The sequence below is a fragment of the Triturus cristatus genome, chromosome 10 (assembly GCF_964204655.1).
Source record: "Triturus cristatus chromosome 10, aTriCri1.1, whole genome shotgun sequence".
Lineage (NCBI taxonomy): Eukaryota > Metazoa > Chordata > Amphibia > Caudata > Salamandridae > Triturus > Triturus cristatus.
The window spans coordinates 969,969,909-969,986,846 of NC_140593.1; the positions used below are offsets into that span (position 1 = coordinate 969,969,909).

A 16,938-nucleotide genomic window follows, 5' to 3' on the forward strand; every position below is an offset into this window, starting at 1 on the left:
TGTTGCGTGAAAATTTGATAAATATGCCACTTGCCAGCTGATGCAAATGTTGTTAGTTTTTGTGCAGGCTGGCCAGTTGTGATCCATGTTAGTAGACCAAGAGCAACACAAAATTCAGAAGTTACTCTACCACAAATTATACTTTAAAAAGTATTACACAAGTCACACATATACACTCTAAAATGTAGGAAATATGCAGAAGAGGCCACTAAAAAGGTTGATAAAATATGCTGAATATACTAATTCATGCAGGTCCATTTGTTATAAAAAATATATATTGATTGTTTAAAAGCTGATGTACATTGGACTGATCGACTTACATCGATCTTAGGAATATTATTTCTACCCGGCAAAGAAAGCGGTTTCATTCTTTAGTGGGGCACTTGTTCACATATCTCCAACTCTTTCCTGCTCCACATTAGTCCCTCTCTTGCATCCTTTCTAAATATTGCTTTGAAATGCACCCACCAGGCCCCATCCATTTTTAACTTTGCGCTTCTGGTCCAAATCTAACGCCACTGCTGTCCGGCCCTGTGATGATGATGCCTAATTATGACTGTTGTTACTCACTGCTAAAAGCAACAAAATACAAACACTCTTTTTGCGTTTGTTTTTGTTGTTTTAAATGCAAACTAATCACATCACCAATACATCGTTTATTATGTGACATAACTTTTGCTATAGTACTAAGCCCTGCAAGACGTGTTCTGCAGGATTCATGGGCAAGATTTTGACTAGGCAGTGTTTTTTGGTTTTTTCCCCCATTTTGCTACTATGTCTGTTTCTCTTGGAAAAAGGTTATTTTATTAAACAAATTACCATGAAATAAAAAAAATTATTTTATAGCAAAGTTGGGCCTGATTCCAAAGGTAAACTTAGATTTTTGTGCAAGTTTGTTTGTTTTGGAATTCACTAAACTGTATTTTAATAGTAAGTTTACAAGTGCAGAGACTACGCAGGTGGGGCAGAGAACACACACATAAAAATATATGACATGCCTGAGGCAAAAGCAGAGGAGGGCGAGAGCGCTGAGTGGTAGGGCAGCTTCATGCGCGTACTGCTGCTCCCATCACAAGGAAGCAGTTTTAGCGCGTTCTCCTGTGGGGGAGGTTGCAGAGAGGGCAGAAAGGGAGCCCTGAAATATGGCCCTGAAACCAAACAGTGGACAGAGGAGCTGTTATGTCACTTCTTGCTTATTATAAATTACTGCAAGTTACTAGTGACATTCTTTTCTTGTAACAAGTACATAATGACATCATAGCACGCCTGTAATAAGAAATAAAGTACAAGCTTTCATAAGGAGATTATCCACACCCATGCAATATTGCCTGTAATAGGTGAGTTCTGAAGATACATTGCCTCCTTCTAAAGATTAAGAGTCACCCTGAAAATAGCAATTACTTTATTGAAAGAGATAGTTCCCCATACTTCTGCGATTTCTTCAGTATTACGCTTCTCCGACTCCTCATGTTACATAGCTGATATGAATATATGTAATAAGTAAAGCATTTATTTTTGTGCTTCTGTGTGAAGTGCAAGGGTTGTATCAAGAACAGTGTGGGCCCTAGTTAACAAAAATTCACACAACAACGCAGCAAGTCACCTTGTGACACTGCGTGAAAGGGCAGGAATGAGCGTACAGCGCATTCCTGTCCTTTACTAGTGCTGGTGCACTTTCGGCTGCCTAGCACCAATGCATACACCACTGCGTCATGTTACAAAGGTGACTGCATTGCAGGCAGGATTGTTTTTGTGCAGTAAGGGACATCTTCCTGCACAAAAGCAATCCTCAGCACGCTTTGAAAGAGGAAACAATGAGTTGCCCCTCTGGTGGGGAGGTGTAAAATTATGACACATTCCCAGGTCTACCAATGTTGGTATATTTGGTAATGTGCCAGAATCCATAGATGGATGCGTGGGAACATCAACGCTCCACCATGGGAGGCCTCCCTGGGGCAGAGTAACGCAAGGCATCGATCTACGCTGCCTTGCATTCTCTAGATTTATCAAGTGTCTCAGGGCCACGCAAGGTGGCCTTGCATGGCTCGATAAATCTCATTTAGGTCTTGCGTCGCCCTTGCGTGGCACAAGGGCGTCACAAACCTTGATATATATGCCCATGTGTTTGTACAACTATGGGTGTGTGCACTCATCTTCTAGCTAAGAATTTGCCATAGTGTCAGTTACACGCAACATCATAAACCAGTGAAAAATGTAATGTGCATATTTACGCTATCACAATAGAGGGCATGCGTGCAAACTGACGATTAGGCTAATGAATGAAGAAACCCAATTGAATGTGTGCAAATTAAGGAGCACACACAATTATGGCACAATTTCAAATTCATTATACGGCTCAAGATTTTTGGCATGACAACAGAACACTGCATCATACTTTAGAGCAGACAACTGGTTTAAAACCAATCTACATTTAACTGGTTCAAACAGTAGAGGCCACCATCAGTTTTTAATAAGAACTGGATGATACCATATTCATTCAATGTATGTTTGCTAATCAGTGCTTAATTTGTAAAAAAGTAAGTCCCAGGTCTCTCAGATGGGTAGGCCACTGCAACTCGCACTACCCATTGGCCGTGCCAGCGCTGCCAATCACAGTACCTGCACAACTTCGAACCATCACACGGCCACAAGTGTGATAAATCAGACTATTTGAGGCCCGCAAAGCAATAAGAATGGCTTGGGTGGCAGGAGGTATTTGTATCTAATGTACATTGAATTAATGAACAGACATTGTTCTGCTTATCTCTAAATGATACAAACAGCACCACTATGTGGCAGCTGTCATAAGTGCTTTGTGTGTTGACATATAAGTACCGGTACACAGCCCCAGAAACCACAGCTCAAATTAAGCGTTGGTTTGCTTAAGGTTACCTTGAGTAAGAGGGAGCAAGAAATGAGGGTCCGAAATGTAGGAGCACCACCATGCATTATAAAGAATACCAAATATGGAAAATGAAATTGGCAATGCTTCATTCTGCTATTTGGAAGAGGATTTGAGGACCTAATTTAAAGTTCGGCGGAGGAGTTACTTCAGACGTATTACCAGCACATTGTATCCTATAATAGAGCGAACTGAATATCTGTCACGTTTTGACAGAGTTGCCCATTCGCTGAACTCTAAATCAGGCTCTAACGCTTCAGCAACATGTTTGTCTCTGTGTGACGTAAGCTAGGAGGTACATTGTGGCATATGCAGATCAATATAGAGCTTACTATGGACAACCTGGATGTGCACATTCCAACAATCTTATTGAAACCCTCTGAATGCCCCAAAAAAGAAGGTTAAAGAAGTCATTTTGTTTCAATATTTTTGGTTGATTGATGAATTGCTCCTAGAGCTATTTGCATACTGATGGCGGTAACAGCAATGTTCAAACCTGTTTTGCTCTGCCTAAAACCAGTTGTACCAGCACGGTCACAGAGCAGTTGCCCTTGAAGTCGAGGAGTGACAGCGACACAAGGTGTGCCGCACATAACCAAGGCCGTTCAATAGAAGTAGCACAATATACTTACAAGGGAGGCCCATCATACTCACATGCAGGAGGATGTAGCAGTCACCTTCAAAAAAACTCCCATAGGCTTTTTCCGGAAGTGGGACCATCTCCATTTTCTGTAACAAGATATGAGAAGTGACTTTTTAAACATGCATACCAAGGATTTCTGAAGCCATATCTGTAAGTACAGAGTCAAATGCATGAAGTACTAATAAAGGAATACAAGTACTGTACAAATGTAAGATAAAATAGTATATTAGAATCCCCCATAAAATATATGGAAGATTAACTTTGAGACATTCAGGCGTTGTGGAAGTTTCCAAGGGGATGCAGGCTGGAAGGGTTGTTGCTACTTGTGGATGGACTGTCATGGTGCAGCCCTGAAACTGCATAGCAATTATCTATAGGAAATTGTACAGACATGTCCACAATTTAGACCCATTTATCCACACATATGTTTTTGGGGGCAAGGATGTAAGCCTAAATTGGCGACGAGGCTCTGGTCTCTTACATACGGCCACTTGTATGGAGCATTGTAAGGCTGGTTTTCACATTTTTTCCAGTAAGCTGTGGACAGTGTGAGGACCACAGAAAAACAGGGGAGATTAAATGTACATCCCTGTTTAACCTCTCCTATTTGCTTGCCTAAATTTAATGAAAATAAGCATTGCCAAATCTAATATGCCTGGCTATGGTAAGTATTAGATGTGTTTATTTAATTTGTTTGCAAGCATATGCAACAGACGTTGAAAGTGTAAAAGTAATAAAAAGCAAAATGCCACCGGATAAAGGTGGCATGTATATTTTTGAAAAAAGAAAGTAAGTAAAAAATGACTCATCACTAAAATAAATACATTAAAATCATGAAAGTAAAGCAGAAATGAAAGTACAGATTAAACTACTCTCTAGCCGGATGTGCACATGCCTAAGAGAAAAATGTCTTCACTTACGATGAGAGACAATGGCTGAAGTAGACTGACACATTGCCACATGCTCTAGAGTGTGGTGGGTAGAAGCAAGATGTAAAGGACACCTGTGACCAATGTATGAAGACTACTGAACGCTCCTCTAAGGATACCCTGGAGATCTCAAATTTGTCAAAGATGTATGGGGTGAAATTATCCACGGCAATATCCCCAGTCACCAGAATACCAATGGAGTGTTGGTACAGGGCGCTAAGAGTGATAGTTTAGCATGGGAAAATAACGAGGAGAACCCCACGGTGGCATGGGACTTGTCAGCCTGTCGTTAGCTGACTGACAGGGTTCCATGCCTGGGGCACCATAGCAATCTCCAGAGTTGGTGATATCAGGTAAACCAGTCACATCAAAGCATTTGGGCAGTTTGTAGACAAATGTGAACTGCACAAGTCACAATTCTTTAGATACCTACAAATCAGGAATGCCCTAGAAGGATAAAAAAAGAAAATCACACGAGTCCCAGAGTTGGAAACACTGGAGTCTAAGGTAGTTCTTACAGGATTGGAGGAAAATTACATTTTCAGATTGTATACAGTGCTAGAGATGAACACACCAGGCCACCTAAAAGTACTGAAAGAAAAATGGGAGTATAACTTGGCCCTTTGGAGAATGAAGAGTGGACAGAAGCCAAAATGGCAGCCAGATAACGGTGATATCGGCCTGAATATGCCTCATTCAATTCAAGCAATTCCACAGAATATACTACACCCCACAAGGCTACATAGAATGGGAATCAGCTATGACCCGACTTGTCTTAAATCTAGCTTTAAGGACGGTACCCTTCTCCATGAAGTATGGGAGTGCCCACTCATCCAGCCTTACTGGACCAAGGGGCATATCAACAACAACCGGCGATAATTATCGCTAAGCGCACTTAGCGCTAGGATAATTATCGCCGGCTAGCGTTGATTTTTATCGCTGAGATAGCGTGCTATTAGCAACGCTTATCTCAATAGTGATCAAAAATCCTCACGCTAAGTGGCTAATGTGAGATTATCGCTGGAAACCCAGCGATAATCTCACGTTAGCTTGTTGATAGGGACAGACAAACTTAGCCATGATATCCTCCTTCCATGGGATATCATGGCTAAGTCAGAAAAATACCAGACGTAAAAAAGCAGCGTTAACCGCAGTTAGCGCTGCTTTTTTTGTCTCTAACAGGGTTAGCGATATTCTTGATAATAGGAGAAATGTCGCTTAGCGACATTTCTCCTATTATTTTACTCTGGAACGCCCCCTTTGCATCTCATTAGAGATGCAAGGGGAAACGTAGAGTAAAAGGGTGCTAACATGCAAATTTGCATGTTAGCACCCTGTTGTTGATAGGGTGCTAGTTTTATCTCTGCTTTTTTGGCTTTTAAAGCCAAAAAAGCAGAGATAAAGCCCTTGTTGATATGCCCCCAAGAACCTTAATATATCAGAGCAGGTGATAGGCATAGCCCTGATGAGAGACTCCAAAATAGCACTTCTACGTATAATGTCAGAATGGGACGGGGGCGTGGGGCAAGAAAGCTGTTCCTCTTAGTTATGGTTGTGGCCAAATGTATATTGCTCACTAGTGTAGATTTAGGATTGCCCCATCAGTGAATGAATGAATGGCTTACAGACATAAACAACTTGCTGAGGGGGTGGTCTTCAGGATCAGTGGGTGTCCACAGAAACATGCAAAGATACGGGGACATGATGGGATCACTTCAATTCAATAGATCCTTAAGCATAAATAAACTGGCAAGACTGTGGAGACAGAGTGTAACCAGAAATTGCTATATTAATCGCACATGGACCAGAAGTGAGCTGCACAATAATGTTTATTGTGTCATTTGTGTGACTGTTGTTGAATTGGTAAAATCCAATAAAGCTATTAAAAATGAAGTTGTCTATAGGCCTGACTTAAAAATGGATGGATGCAAGAATATAATCATACAACTCATCTGACTGCATATGCCCAGGGAACAGATTTCATGCAAACGTAAGAGTAGCCACTCTATTCCTCAAGCCCACTAGACACCTGATGCATTAGAATAGTTGAAATTCTACATATCATGAATTTACACCTTCAAATCAAATGGTGTACGTTAACACGTTTCGGTGGATTTACTGAATGCTAGCTAGAGTGCACCTCAGAGTATATTAATTTGGTGGATTACAAGATGCACTTATGAACCACTACGTATACTTAAACTACCATTCCTTCTCCCCCCTCCGAGAAAATATTTTCCCAGTGCATAAATTGATTACCCGAAAATCCACGAAATATGCACATACATTGATTGCTTTCCACTAGGTATACTTAAACTACCATTCCTTCACCCCCCTCCGAGAAAATATTTTCCCAGTGCATAAACTGATTACCCGAAAATCCACGAAATATGCACATATATTGATTGCTTTCATACTTTAACAGGAGTGGCTTTCCAGTTTGTAAATGAGCTGCAAAACAACTCTGTGGAGCATCAACTACACAGTTTAGAGTTGGAGATTTTCTCTACAAGACAATCTTCACAAATGACAGATTTTTTCCATAAGAAAATGTAATCTGTGGATGGAAATGTTAGTGTAGACCCCGAATACCGTGGACGTAAATATTGTGCTACAAAAATATCTTAATCTAAACATTGACTACCAAAATATCATTAAAGCATGTATATAAAAGCGAGTATAGCTTTACTATTAATAACTCAAAATTTACGTACCTTGACAATGTATATCTTATATTTAGTATGATATATATGAAACATTGAAGTATTGTTTCGCAGTGACTAGATATTGCTAGAAACATTGAAGTATTGTTTCTCAGTGACTAGATATTGCTAGAAACATTGAAGTATTGTTTCTCAGTGACTAGATATTGCTAGCAACATTGAAGTATTGTTTCACAGTGACTAGACTATTGCTAGAAACACTGAAGTAGTGTTTCGCACTGAAATGTGATCAAGGCCGCAGTCCTGCAGCCGAAATGCGTCATTTGGACTTGATATTGCAATAAACATCTCTTATTCATCTACACTGGAGTCTGTGCCCGTGTTTTCTCCCGGTGTGGCCGAATCTTGGGATGCTGCTTTGATATATAATGCTAGAAACATTGAAGTATTGTTTCGCAGTGACTAGATATTGCTAGAAACATTGAAGTATTGTTTCGCAGTGACTAGATATTGCTAGAAACATTGAAGTATTGTTTCGCAGTGACTAGACTAATGCTAGAAACACTGCAGTATCGTTTCTCAGTGACTACACTAAGCTTTATGACATAATGTGTGTTCATTTATAGTTTACTACTTTCTCTTTTGAAAACATATAACCTAAGAGCAAACCTTTCCTCTATCCAAAGGCAATTTCTATACTTTCTGAGGTTTCTGAAGTAGGTAAATACATTAGAAGATCTGGTGTACCTTCCATTTCTGCTACTCACCCATAGCTGCTGTCCCTATACCTTGCACATATGTGAGCTTCTGCACAGCATACCCACCTAATTCTAGTGAAAGGGCTACAATAATAATATGCACTGTCCTGGAATATAACTTGGATAAGTATGTCCAATGTATCTCAATTATTTACGCTCAAAATCTTATTTTAGCTCATCTACCTTCCTAAGGGGGGAGAGAGGCTTGGAAGACAGACAGAAATGGGCTGACAGAATCAGCACAGGGAAACACTAACGGGACACTGATATCTTGATTTTCTATTTTGTTAAGTGACTTATACTTGAAGCCCCTGGCACCACCAGATGACCATATCCCTCGGTTTCCACCAGAATGCCAACTTATGTGTTGCAAATTTAAGAGAATTATATCTACTTTCTGCCCTAGACCTCAAGAAACCTGAAAAAAATCGACTGACCTAGTGAAGGTAATAAATGCTTTGAACATGACAGAACACACTAAGAAGAATTGTGAAATCCTTAAAGGTGTGACGATGACATATCAAGATGGAGTAAAACAAAGGAAGGCCCGTAAGTTGAGAAGAGATGAAAATGATTACCAGATACATTGCATCTTCACTTTTTCTAAAACAAAATTGGTAATTTAATCTATAACAAACCACCACTAATTGCTTACAAAGATTCTGAGTCAGCCAGTTACGCACTTTCCAGCTTATTCACTAGTAGTGAGGGTGGGGAGTTATCGGCCACTGGAGACAGACCATCAGCTCAAATAAAGGTTAACACTACTTTCGTAGACGAAAGGAAGAGAATAAGGATTGACAACTGGGACAAGGGTCCCTAAAGGACGCAAGAAAACAAGGAGAGGAAAGAGAGTAGGCACACAAAAAAAGAGAAAGAACGGGTGTACAGACCAGGTCTTGGTCCAGCAGGAAATGAGGATAGGAGGATAAAATGCTGGTAAATTGGAAGAGACAAACAAAGATGTAGCAGCAATTAATTTGTCAAATAAGGTATTCAATGACGATATGGTTTCAGTCTTGAAGAAAGGTTTTGGTTTTTGACCTAATGTGGATTGTGATATTAATAAAATCAAAATTGACATTTACACATTTGTGAGGAAACTGGAATAGAATAACAATTTTTCAAACAAACCCAAGCTTATTCAACCGGTGGTAAAAAAACAAAATTATAAGCTCATTAACGATATAGAACATATTTGATACAATACCATTTTGAATATTAGTGAGGTTGATAGAGACCCTCATACGATTATAGATCTCGTACAGGAACTGGACATACAAGGAGGATTAACCAAAGGAAGTGGATTGAAGAGTGAATCGAAATATATGCCTCAATTACGGAGTGCAAATTATACTGATCAGTTTTATCAAATGGTACTTAAGGACTATGATAAGTGGACAGATGGTAATGGAGGCAAAGATTCCACGTATGGTTATGCGACCCTTACATCTTCAGAAAAACCAACCTTGTTACAATGGAAAATGATCACAATATCACCATATGAAAGCCAACAAAGTAAGCAATATTGTTATCATGAATTGAGTTTGTTGTGATAATGAGCTTATTACATAATTGGGTGCGGATGGAAAGTACACCAAATTAACATACAAGCCGATTACAGAGATTACAAATAATATTAATAACAAACTGAAGGCATGGTTTGATAACTACCTTCTTAATGCGGACAAGTATACTTACCTTAAAGTCAATAAGCTGAGGTGCCTGGGCATCTTACCAAAGATACATACAAAATTATAATTCCCGCAAGTAAGACTTATAGTTTCTGGTATTGACTTGGATCAAACGTTTGCCAGGATATTTTGATATTTTTTTTAGGCCTGCTATCATGAACCTCCCATCCTGCATTAAGGACACTAAATATGCTCTCAAAACTTTGAATGATGTAACATAGGAATGATACTTGATATAGTTTCTCTTTATACTAGTATTGAGCTCAAATGGGGACTAGAGATTATGGAGTATTTTCCTGGAAAACGGACAACTAATTTTTGAACATATTATAGTAACATATATAGTAACATATGTTACTATATATGGCAAACTTGACTTTCACTAACAAAGTGTTTCTATTCAACAATGACTGGTACAAACAAGAGTGCAGGACTGCTATCGGTTCTCGATTCGCTCCCTCGTACACCTGCCTTTCATGGGGTAGTATGAGTAGAGATTATTTGAACGGGATGCACACCGTGTTTAATCCTGATTACTATGTTATCGTTAGTCCTCCAAGAGTGCGTGCGTGAACTGGCATAGTGCCTCACCCTGGTGGCACTGGCAACAACAATACTTAAATGGGGTGTTCTTAACACCCCAAGCCAGGCGCACAGCATGATTCGTTAATTCGTACTACTGCGTTTGTCCAATCTTGCACAATTAATCATGGGTAATCTTTTCGCTGCTTAACGTCATTTGATCCACACAAAGAATGATGCCATTTTCCAGGTTTCTTATACTTATGATGAGACCATCCGGACTTCTGTCATAAATACGAAAGACGCATAATTCTTCTCAGGCGTGTTCTTTATTAGAAACCCAATGCATTTCGGACTACATGAGTCCTTCTTCGGGGGTAACTACAATTAAAACATTATACAATTAATAACCACTTCATACAATCTCATGATGCTTTAAGGTTTTCAACAAAATTAAATATTTAGTCGACAACACTGCTGAACTGTGTACTAAACGCTGTTATCCTAAAAGATATGCATAGTTGCGCTTAATAACAGATCCCCTTCTGTCTTATACTCCCCAAGACCTGACCCTTGCGAAATATCAACCCGCTGAACTCCGTGTTGTTACATAAACCACCCACATAACCTGAAGTGCTAGTAATCGTCATCCCCTACTTTCCTGCCCTCCAGTCACAACTGGGTTCAGCATGTTAACCTCTTTACAAACAACCATCTTTTAGTGCCTTCAACACAGATCAGGCTTACAGCGGCGCAGTTCACGATCAGGTGATTAATTTTAACTCGTGATTATGAGGGAGGGCCTACGTGCCTGGTTTAAAAACCGAGCTCGGTCATGGACGGGCGAACTTTGTTCCGCGACAAGGATGTGGAATTGATTAAGCTCTTGGGCAGGTACGTGTTGAAGGCACTAAAAGATGGTTGTTTGTAAAGAGGTTAACAACACGGAGTTCAGCGGGTTGATATTTCGCAAGGGTCAGGTCTTGGGGAGTATAAGACAGAAGGGGATCTGTTATTAAGCGCAACTATGCATATCTTTTAGGATAACAGCGTTTAGTACACAGTTCAGCAGTGTTGTCGACTAAATATTTAATTTTGTTGAAAACCTTAAAGCATCATGAGATTGTATGAAGTGGTTATTAATTGTATAATGTTTTAATTGTAGTTACCCCCGAAGAAGGACTCATGTAGTCCGAAATGCATTGGGCTTCTAATAAAGAACACGCCTGAGAAGAATTATGCGTCTTTCGTATTTATGACAGAAGTCCGGATGGTCTCATCATAAGTATAAGAAACCTGGAAAATGGCATCATTCTTTGTATGGATCAAATGACGTTAAGCAGCGAAAAGATTACCCATGATTAATTGTGCAAGATTGGACAAACGCAGTAGTACGAATTAACGAATCATGCTGTGCGCCTGGCTTGGGGTGTTAAGAACACCCCATTTAAGTATTGTAGTATGAGTAGAGACATGTTTAAGCCCTGGAAGTCCGGACTGGATTGACCATATATGGTATTAGGAGTGATTCATTGATAATAAATATATGAATGGATTCTGTTAAACAGTTGGAACAGTTTCACAGGTGTGGAAATGTTTAAATAACCTACTTGTCCATTGGACAAAATGCAACAGAAATCTGCATGTGCTATAAGACAATCAAATTGTCCTACCTGCTTCCTAAATCAATTATGTAGGCTGACATAAAAACAAATAATGGATTGATATTTTAATAAAAGTGACCAACGATATCAATGCTTTGCAAATATGATAAAGTAAAACATTATTTTATTCCTGAGAAAAATTATATCTTTATTCACCCAAAAAGTGCTGAACCACATGAATACATGATCTTGAAAAACTGACTTCAGGGACAGTAGTTTGGACATCAAGGTTCAAAAAGCAAGCTGCAGCTCATTTGCAAATCCATCCATGTAGTTATATATATAATACAGAAACATCATGCTGCCACAATATTGAGGACAAAAATATTGAATTTGAAGTTAAGAAAAGGAACATATTTACATACCTATTCACTTCTCAATATTTTAGTTCTCGATATTTCGTATACAATATTCTGGTAGCACGGCGTTCTGGAATCAATATTAAGGTGGACTGCCTCAATGTTGCAGTAAAAAAAGAAAATATTCAAAACTTCTGTGCAGTTAGAGAAGCGACATATATCACCAAAGTTTTGTCTTCCTTCCATCCCAATTGGTTATTTCCATTTCTCCTGCCTTACAGACGTATTCACTGCACATAAGCGTAACCCAAATGTAATGATACACAACACCAGGACAGACAAACACACCATTGCACTGTCACACAGTCCCATTGCAGACAATTAACTACAATACAGATAATCACACCCCCTGCATAGACGATGCACAAACTTAATGCACAGACACCCCACTGCAGGCACCCACTCCTAGAGGCATACTCTCCTATGCGCAGATGTAAACACATCAACTCTAGATACAAACATACACTCACCATTGACAGACACTTCCCCCTGGGTAAACACAAACAAATCCTAGTGCAGACTCGACCACTATGCAGAAACACACCTACTGCAGACATACATGCCCTGCACTGACACACACACACGTCCTGCAAAGACACACCTAAACCATTCACAGACACAGACCTCCTGTTGACAGACAACACATATCATGTAGAATCACACAGAGTTAGCCCAAGCATAGAAATAGTTCCTCGACATAAACAGGCTTGCACACAATGCAGAGACACATTTGTGCTGCACCACACTCTGGCTGAAGAGGGGTGAAACCCCGAAACCGGTCATAGGATGCTTGTTTCCAGTCCAGGGAGGACCTAGCTTGGCAGTTCGGGCTGGACTGTTCCCATGAGGCACAGGGTCAAGACTGATTTGCATATGGCTGAGTTCAAACTGGAATGGCATGGTGAGCAAAAAAACGATGGATTTAGGCCCAGATCTCTGTACTGGGGTGAATGTGTGACATTGTTCTGCATTCTGTCCATCAACTGTTGTTTTTGCATTTGTCACCCCGAGTGGGACGGGTATGCTCAGACGTGGGTCCCGTGCTCTCCATGCCACTGGAATCAAGCTATCCTGGCTGAAGAGGGGTGAAACCCCGAAACCGGTCTAGGATGCTTGTTTCCAGTCCAGGGAGGACCTGGCTTGGCAGTTCGGGCTGGACTCTTCCCATGAGGCACAGGGTCAAGACTGATTTGCATATGACTGGGTTCAAACTGGAAGGGCATGGTGAGCAAAACAACGATGGATTTAGGCCCAGATCTCTGTACTGGGGTGAATGTATGACATTGTTCTGCATTCTGTCCATCACCTGTTGTTTTTGCATTTGGCACCACACTCTAAGCACACTTCGGGCAGCAATTACCTCACCAGGTCTACCCTGAAGCAAACCAATTGCTGGACTGTGGATGCAGATTTGAGAAAGGGATGAAGGGTCAACCACACTCCCTTTGTGCCAGTGGCAATTCAATCTAGCTAATGAGGGATAGGCAAGGCTACACCAAAGGTTTTGGAGCAAGTACTCTGTTGGCTGATGGTTGGCCCCTTGCTAATGGTGGGGTTGCTGTACTCTGTGTTTGCGTACCTCTTTTTAGCAGCTCTAAACAAATAAAACAAAAAAAGCTACGCTGAGGATTAAACCTGTGATTCAGCTCTTCCCTCCCACATACACCATGTAAACGAGCACTACGCCGTCACAGACATCTCTGCGCAGTTCCTGTAGAAAGCATGCAGTGTTGCGGGGGACATCTCACCTTGCCTCTTCCCAATGTGTTACAGTCTGCTCTGGCCAGTACCTGATGCTGTTTTATACTGAAGTAGTCAGAGATGACTGTGCTTATAGAAAAGTCACAATGTTTACTGACAAGCTGGCGCCCTTGATCCACAACATTGGTGAAGTCATTTATGCAGCAGGCAGTGCCTAACTTGAAATGTTTGCATAGCACGTCCCTAATTTGGACCAGACTGGAGCAGAAACAGTGGACCGCAAAGAAATCCACATATCTCCAAAAAGGCTGAAAAAAACACACATTTTCCATTCTACGGAGGGACATTCTACAAATGTATAAGAAATACAAATGTATGTTGCAGAAGGGTCATGAGGAAGTTTAAGGCTACGGGGCAGATATGTCCAGTGTAGGCTCATGAGGTTAGAATCTATGGAAGACTTTTAGGATAACCACTGATTATATAAATGAGTTTCAATGAGATTGAATGAATGTTTGTTTATTTATGTGATAATCCTGAAAATCAAGTATGGGGTTGGCCCTTTTGGGCCCAAGTTGGACACCCCTAGCCTCTATGACCGTTTAAGGCTCTCTGTTCTTTAATTGTGATGTTCTTAAAATTTTAATTCCCACCTATAATTCTCATGCCCACCCAGCGCAGAATAGATGGAATTAATCAACATTTTTAAGCGTATGAGCTTATTTGCTTTTAATTTTGAAAAGACTGTATTTTCAACTCACATAACTTATTTCCGTTAATTTGGAAGGTAGTCAGCTAATGCCAATCTCTTGACAGAAAGCGGATCCTGGCTCAGGCAAAGCCTAAATCCCCTCAGTGTCACCTTCAGTGCTGGTGTGTGGCGATGGTACAGTGATGAAGTCTACGAGGTGCTGCACAGAACTGACAGCCATGGAACATACACAGATCATTGTGTAGGACTAAAAAGAGAACTTGTTTAGGTGCTACCTATTCTGGAACACAGGGCAGACGTAATGTGCAAAGAGCATCTTATCTGACATGCCTGATAATTCTAAGCACAACTGGTGTTACTGTAAGCAGGTGCCTACCGTTGTCATACACGCACCAGCTCTGTATCAATACAGTTTGAGCAAATACAGAATTGGAGACCAACGCAATTCCAACTGTCTGCTTGTATGGACTTATACACATGCACTCCTAGAAAGCGGCATCTAGTTGAGGTAGCCAAAGATGGGAGTATTCCCATTCTCAAGTACTTTGAGACACTGGGTAGGGTGTCAACATCTCTCCCCGAAGGGTTGACCTAGGGCATGTTTGATCACTGAGCTGCAAAGATGTCAGGGTGTCTTCCAGAACCATCCCTCTGCACAGCCTCTTTCTAACAGCAATAGTGACAAATGCCCAGACTAAACCAGTTCAACCCGTTACAGGACCACGGAAGAGGTGCAGAACTCACAGTTTTAAAGCGATAGCTAAAAAGGCTCTTGCAGTATAGCTCAACTCTGTTGTCCTGACTGATCAAATCTTTATTGTTCTCAGGCATATTAGCCTGTAACAATTTATCGACTCAGTTTAAAACACAAGCTTTACATTTAAAATTGGCTATTGACAATTGTCTCTAGGCTCGCAAATACTAAAAATACAGATAATCTTCTAAGATCAATGGTTTAAAAATTCTAGATAATTATGTAGCCGAATAATATTGTTCAACATGATCATGTTAAATGTCTTCAGCTAAACTGTAATCCAGACCACTATACACTGTGGCACCAGTAATGCATAACTTGATGGTAAAAAGATGATTGGGTACTGTTAGTTTTGTGAGCAATGCATCAATATTTACCCCTCAGACAATCAATGTAATATTGCACTAAGTCCAACTCTATTGCCCTGGCTGAGCACACTGCTGCATTAAAAGCCTTAGTCGGAGTCCTGCATGTTTATGGTCCTCCTTTCCATAGCTGCACATTATCAGCTGATTCCCAAACCTTTGACTCCTGAGGGCCCCCATTGAGTCACCACTGGAAGCCGGGGACCCCCAAGCAATTTGAATGATTTAAATTAAAAATATTAAAACAGTAATTCGAAGAAAAAAAACACGTGTGCACACAAAACAAATACTAAAATTACTAAGGATTTTAGTATTTTATATTGAAAGAATTTGCAACAAAGGAAACATTTTAATGGGAATGTTGGTGCTGCATCTCCGTGACTAACTTTTAAATGGTTGGTTTTATTTTGCAGTACGAGGCTCCTGCTCCTGCCAGGGCGAGACTGGAAACCCAAAGCAGCCCTTGCAAATGTTTTCAGAGGCTCTCCCCCTCAAAACATTTAGGAAACAATGGTGCATTCTACAGCACATTTATCATTATATATTGAATTGTATTAGCTTTGAAAGAATAGTAAATGAAGACCTTACTATGAACCAGGATGCGACAATCTTTGTTGGGATTCTCCAATGATTCCCTTATTATCACCCTCCAACAGTGCTTCTCATCTCTTTATAGCCCCTCTGTCACATATATTTAATTTGTTTTATGGCATCTCTCATACCATTGTAGGATGTCGGAGCACTTTACATCACACACATATAGAGACAATGAATCATACATGTAAATCAGTGTATAGAAATGTTACATAAGGTAAAGGGGACTACAAGGTGTAGTATTCACATGCCATTCATACTGGTACGCATTGTTAAAGAGTGCTTGGTCTGCAAAAGCACAAACTCAGGATTCTGAACATAACACAGTGGCAAGCACTGACTTTAACATTAAAAATGTATTTCCACCCAAATAAACATATTTAGCAGCATCAGGATAATGAAAGACTGGGAAAAAAACATAAGTCACTAATTTGTACCATGCAGTTTGCACGCAGTTCTTTGATGACAGTTTATAGGTCACTGTGCTAGATTACGATTGTCACTTATGAAGTGCACAGTAACAAAAGAATCTCTGTAACAATAGCAGTAACCCACTGACCTTTGCACATAAAATACTGTTTTTTAAAATGCATGTTACATATTCTTTGCAGAAGGCATATTAACCCTCTGTGCTACATTATTTAAGTCAAAGCTGCCACAAGACAAATCTCTCATCTC

General features: G+C 40.2%; 1 protein-coding gene across 1 annotated transcript in view; it reads right to left on the reverse strand.

Annotated features, from left to right (window-relative positions):
- LOC146796348 (villin-1-like) overlaps positions 1 to 16,938 on the reverse strand; it is a 289,009-nt gene that overhangs the window by 156,610 nt on the left and 115,461 nt on the right. The window contains exon 3 of the mRNA XM_085628872.1: positions 3,557 to 3,631. Within this exon, the coding sequence (XP_085484998.1) occupies positions 3,557 to 3,631 (75 nt within the window). The remainder of the gene's footprint in view (positions 1 to 3,556; positions 3,632 to 16,938) is intronic.